General features: G+C 41.6%; 1 protein-coding gene across 1 annotated transcript in view; it reads left to right on the top strand.

The window, feature by feature from the left end:
• The first annotated feature begins 21 nt into the window (after positions 1 to 21).
• Positions 22 to 6,350, top strand: part of LACE1 (lactation elevated 1) — a 72,857-nt gene continuing 66,528 nt past the window's right edge. The window contains exon 1 of the mRNA XM_009893867.1: positions 22 to 82. Coding sequence (XP_009892169.1) covers positions 22 to 82 — 61 coding nt within the window. The remainder of the gene's footprint in view (positions 83 to 6,350) is intronic.

Genomic DNA, 6,350 nt, shown 5'->3' on the forward strand with positions numbered 1-6,350 from the left:
CCCCCGGTGAGGCCGAGGCCGATGCACGGATCGGGAGCATGGACAGACAGCGGGGATGCGATTCAGTCAGTGCGGCGGCAAAGTAACGTTTTGGTTGTGTTTTGTTTTTAAGCCAAAGAAGGTTTTACCAAGACATGACAATAATGCGTTACTCCCGGCTGCAACTTTTTACCGGCGGCCCTTAAAGAGCGCAGGAAGGAAGGATTGCTGTTTGGTGCAGGTTGGTTAGGTTGGTATATTAGCCAGGAACATAACTGCCGTCTCCGTGTAAGAGAATAAGAAAGGATTTTTTTTTTTTTTTTTTCGCCACAGCATTGTCAGTAGACATGAGCAAAACTGTACGTGTCGGGATCAGGGGAAAAGGCAATGCTGTAATTGGGATATGAATTGGTGAGAGCCAGGATGAAAAGCCGGGATAGGAAGGTGTTGGGCAAAAGGAATCTGCCAGGTACAAATGTAGGCTGGAGGAGATGCCTACCAAAAGCTCTGCGTTGAAAACAAGGTCTAGGTTATTGACCCAAGCTGTAAACAAGGTGGCAATGTTGTCTGTAGTAGAATTAAAGCTTTTAAAAATTACTGAATTTTCACAAATTACACGCATTTAATAGCAGTATAACCAACTGGCCCAGCTTTTACATCCTCATATCTTACAAAGATTAAGAGTTTGTTCACATTTCATTCATAGAGGAAAGGAAAGGAAAATTGTGTTTACAGAGTATTTTTTTTTTTAAATATTTTACTAACTTGAAGAGAGAGAGAAAGAAAAAAAGAGAAAGGGAGAAGGGGAGCTGATGGAATTGTTCCCTTCCAAGACATAAAGTCTTTGATTCTTCAGTACCTGATTCAAGTAGATGGTGCATTACAATAAAAGAAATGTTGCCAAAAGAAGTGGAATGTTTGACTTGATGTATCCAGGACATCAGTTAATAGAAATTATATTAATCCACCCCTAATATTTCTAAATTATCATTTCAGAGGTCTTCCAAATTTTTTTTTATGTCTGTTAACAGTACCCCTCCAATGATTAAATGCGTATATCATTTTCCTTCCTTCCTTCCTTATGAAAGCATTCTGGAGACACTCCATTACTACCCAGGTAGAATGAGACTGTAGGAAAACTAATTCTATTTTTTCTGAAGATCTGTGTCTAGGCAGTAGGCAAAATGGCAGGCTGCCCACAGATTACATCCAAGAGACTCAAAGTTAACATCCGGCAAGTTTAGTTAGCAGTTGTCAGTTTATGTTAATAAAAAGATAATCAGAAAGCAGAGATGGACCCAAGGTACAAAAATAGCCCATCCACATAACCAGTATGCTGTAGGTGGTTTGCTTGGTAACTTTTTTGTGAATTTCCTGCTCATCGCTCCTCCAGTATTATTTCTCCCCCTTACTAGTGCACCTTCCTTACTTCCTTTCTTTCTGCTAATAGCTGCCAACTATTCGCTTTATAATTATAATCAGAAATTAAGCTGACAGAGTCTTACAGAGTGGGAGAGAAACGGAGACGTACCTGAATTATACCAGTTACTAAACTGGTCTTGCAGCAAGGCAAGAAAAAACTCATTAATTCTACTGAGATTACATATGCACACATCTGGATAAGCTTTTGTTTGTTATGCAACCTATGCTACCACATCTGACGGCAAATGTGAAAATACAGCAGAGCACTGGTATGATCTTAAGTATAATATATTGTCTGCCTCCTGGCCAAGCCTGGTTTCATTACCTATTCCAAAGAAATAAAAGAAGTGCCTAATACTGTACATTTGTGAAGTTGGTGAGCCTATAATGAATCAAGAATATAATTTGTTCTCATGCTGGGTAAATACTAAGAGTGAGGTGTAAGTTGAATTTTTTTCTCATGGCGTACCGTCTTAGCACCATTGTTCTATGTGCTTTTCCTAACAGAGATAAGTGGTAGTGGAGAGCCATACGGAGACAGGCTACAGGGACTGAATGTTTCAGTGCCTGTGTGTCAATAGCATTGGTAAGTAAGGAGGTTACAGTGATTTGGTAAGGTCTTATATCTCTTTTTTTTCATTGAGCTCGGATACAAATCCTCTGACCTGGAAGACAAAGGGGAAGATGCCCTGCTTCATGAACCCCCCCCCCCCGCCCTTTATATCACGTGAAAGCATGCATGCCACACTGGGTAATGAGGCAAAGAGAAAGAACGAAGGTGGGGGAAAATCAGAGTCCTGTGAGCCTCCTTGTTTCCTTTCAACCCTCAGAAAATTAATTTATTTTGAATTGTGTTTCAGGTGTTTTTTGCGACCCATCAGACTGGAGTTACACTATCTGTAGTTGTTTCTGCTTGCTAGAAAGGTTTTTCTTTCAGGATGAAGGTGAGCGTAAATTCAGAAAAGAAAGTTTTAGTTCTGTTTCTGACACGAACTTTGGGCTAAATTTCAAATCTGGAGGGAGAGAGGTCATCTGTGTTTGTAGGTCCAAAGATTAGATGCAAGAAATCAAGCATTTAGAGTAGCAACCAAGAGATTAGGTACTCATAGATTTGTTACTATACCTTATTTATTCAGCTATGACACAAAGATTTTCTGGCATAACTTCAAGTGGCAATGTCAATAGCCACTTGAATGTCTTATAGCAGGTACCCACAGAAGCAGGCATTAATGGATGATTATTTATTAAATTTGGTATAGTAATACTTCTCAAGTAGTTTTTTTGTTTCTTTCTTTGTTTTTAAAAGAAAGTCACATTTAGCTGAAAAGGAAACCAAATCTCTCCATTATCCAGTTAGGATTCTCCAGCCTTCTGACAAGAGCCCAGGTTAACGCACTTTAGTCAACACGGGCATATTTTGTCACAACTTGTGGGGAATGCTGACTCAGGATAAGGCAAAACCCACAAGGCATTGAACTAATTGTGCAATGCTTTATGTGGAAAAATGACTTCCTGTTTCCTGCATTAGCTGCCAGTTCTTTGAAGCATGGTGTTTGAATGTCTGCATTGTATACTTACCATCCAGATGAAAATACTAAGCGTATAAACATAATTTGTTATATCCACATATTTTTTATATATATTCAGATTTAACTGTTGCATTCAATTCCTCTTCTCCCTTTTTACACTATATTATCCCTTTCAACTGGGGTGATTCTCATATACACTTCTAGATTCTTTAGTGTTTAAAATGTCATCCACCAGCTCACAGGCATTCATTTCTACTGTGAAGCCCTTGTTCTGAGAGATGCTGAGCAGTGCCCGTGTTGCTGGAAAACTGCAATGAATTTCTAGGACATTGAACTGTCTGAGCTGACTGAAATGCAAGCTGTAAACAGATAGTGAAAATGGCTGTAAGTCCATAAGTTTGGGAACATTTCTGCAGCTTTATTAATCAGAGACTTTATAAGCAATGTAGACTATTAATAGTGTATTTGATTGTCTCGAAACAGATGAAATTAATATCAAGTTTACTCTCGAGTGTTTTGACATAATCTCAGAAAAATGGCTTCTAAGACCAGGAAAATGGCTTCTCGTGGAAACTGTGTTGATGAAAGCTAGCCACAAAATCCACTTTCGTAGAGTAGGCTGAATGGTCAGTCCAAGATCAAAAGTATGTTTACATATGGGAGCCAAAGATGGTTTCCCATGGTGGTAATATCTTGGAGCTGTGCCGGCAGGTTGACCCTGCCCTCCTTCTGCAGGTACTTAGAGAAGGTCTGGCAGAGGCCCAAAGACCCTTGGGCACGTAAGGTTCAGTACATCAGGATTTCTAAAAGGAGCGCACTTTATACCACTAGAGGCCAGAGGGGGCCTCTGGAGGGGTTTTATTATACCCCTCATTTTTATTCCTGTTAAAGACCACCAACACTTTTGGATAGCTGGCAGACTAATAATGCAGCTGGGTTGAACAAGTGTCTATTTCATTTCTACACAGTTGAAACGTCACATTTTTGGAGGTGAGAAAAGGGACAGGTACGGTGAATGAAGTACACAAATGTATTACAGAATGAATCTGTATCTGTTACAGGGCATTAACCATGCCAATCTGTAGAATACTTGAAAGTCCTGTTCTTTTAGGTTAACACCAAAATGTGGTTTTGCCAAGTGCTTACAGCCAATGCAGATTGAGTTGCTGGGGTGTGCAATACAGTGTGCAGTGGCATTACAGAGTTTGCCAATGTATAGAAGACTCATATCGTTACAGAGGGTTTGTTCACTTAGGTAGAAGATGTCAGAATAGACCCAAATGGGAAGTTTTTCTATGCTGCCTTGGATAACGAGGTTAAGAAAAAAAACAGTAACAATTTAAATAAATCAGATGTTTTTGCTGAAGATTATGCTGTCATTTTCTCCAATTATTCTTGACATTTCACCCGTTCATATTGTGATCTGAGTTAATAATGGAAGAAAAAACGGCTCTTGTTGCCTTGTTTATTCTTTGTTCTCAAGGAGATAAGCTGTTTATAAAGATAAGTTATTTGTTATTTAAATCACTTTTACTGAAGTTGTTTGTTTCCTTGTTTTGAGTTTCTAAAAATATTGCAACAATTGTGATGCATCTTTGAGATGTCCATTCAATTCACTATGATTTGTACTGGAATTCATTCCTAAATGGGCACAGGTGTTGATAGCTATACCATGCTAGAATGAGTCAAAACCAATAAATGCTCAATAAAGGAAAGATGAAAGAAAATGCACTGAAAACAGCTTTTATAAAGATGTGATAAATTGGCACTTTAGTTCACTACTTATTTAGGTATATAGTACTGAAGATGTGTCTAGAGCAACTACATATTTTAAAACAGCTGAACATCTTAGAACATAACTTCAGCCGCCGTTAATATTTTCAAGATCATAAACATTATTTTTAAAATTAGCAATACTATTCAGGATATAATCAACTTTTGCTTGCAAGCCGTTCCGTAGTGCCCTAATGTAACATTTTGCTACACTTTTATAAAAAATAAAGTTGATTAATAGTCTATGAAAATTACTTGCTTGCTTTCTCATGTTGCACAGAAACTTAATGCTAGAATAAGATATTGGAATTCTGATGTTGCAAAACCAAAAGTCAGTTAAAGCATTTCCTTGGCACTTTTGCCATGAGCAGGCGTTTTGTTATCTGTTTCTTGCACAATGCCCTCCCTCTGTAGGCAACATCTTTTGAAGCCCCGTCCTGACCCTTTGGGTGCATTTCTGATGGGAATGGAGTCTGTCAGCAAACAGACCAGTGCTATGCTTAGCGGATTCCCATGTGCCAGCACCTTTCCCTTGGACCGTTGGCTTTTTTTTTTTTTTTGCATTTTGCTTTTCTGTCGAAAGAGCTTTGCAGCCACAGTGGAGGTGGCTGGAGAAGACCATCAGGTACCTACCAAAGGAGGCAGGTGGTTGGTGTTCTCCCAAGGGGCTCTCTGGAGCCTGGGGTGGGTATCCGAACGCATCCCGCCAAGGACAAGCCTTACTGTGCGCTAAGTGCATGCTGGCCCTATGGGGCTGAACCAGCTTCTAGAGTTTGCGTTATCTTCAGGGAAATCATAGAATGGTTTAGGTTGGAAGGGACTTAGAAGATCATCCAGTTCCACCCTCCCTGCCATGGGCGGGGACCCCTCCCACTAGACCAGGTTGCCCAAGGCCACGTCCAGCCTGGTCTTGAACACCTCCAGGGATGGGGCCTCAACAACCTCTCTGGGCAACCTGTTCCAGTGCCTTACCACCGTCAAAGTGAAAAAGTTCTTCCTCATGTTTAATCTAAACCTGCCCTCTTCCAGTTTAAAGCCATTCCCCCTCATCCTATCACTACATGCCCTAGTAAAAAGTCCTTCCCCAGCTCTCCTGTAGGCCCGCTTTAGGTACTGGAAGGCTGCAATACGGTTGCTTTTACATTAACGTATCTTGCTGTTGTGGTTTAAATAGACATTCATTGCCGTACTGCTGTTGTGCAGATAGGCTGTTAACTGTGGCCAGGAATATTTATCCTTAATATTTTATGGTCTAGGCTTTTGAAGGTAAACAACAAGAGCTTAGAAACCATCGACAAACGCCAATTCGGTTGCCGAAACTCCTCAGTGGTGGCCAAGCTGGCTGGAAAGCTGCTGCATCGGCGACAGCCGCGCTGCAAACGCGTTACAAATCGCGGCCGACAAGCAAGTTGTTTGGAAAACGCGAGTGGGTGGATGCGGCAGTGAGGCGCTACAAACGGCACCCGTGGGGTACCCGGTGGGTCTGGAAGGGCCGATATGCGCCCCAGCGGCCGGCACGGCCCTGAGGCACACTCGTCCGGCTCTGCCTCCCCTGCTGCCCGCCGGGCTCCCCCGGGGGCTGCCTCACAGCGTGCGGCTCGGTTCGAGGGGAGGGAGAGGAGCCGGTGAGGGAGAGGAGCCGGGGAC

This window comes from Charadrius vociferus, unplaced genomic scaffold, assembly GCF_000708025.1.
Source record: "Charadrius vociferus isolate BGI_N301 unplaced genomic scaffold, ASM70802v2 scaffold129, whole genome shotgun sequence".
In the NCBI taxonomy this organism is placed as follows: Eukaryota; Metazoa; Chordata; class Aves; order Charadriiformes; family Charadriidae; genus Charadrius; species Charadrius vociferus.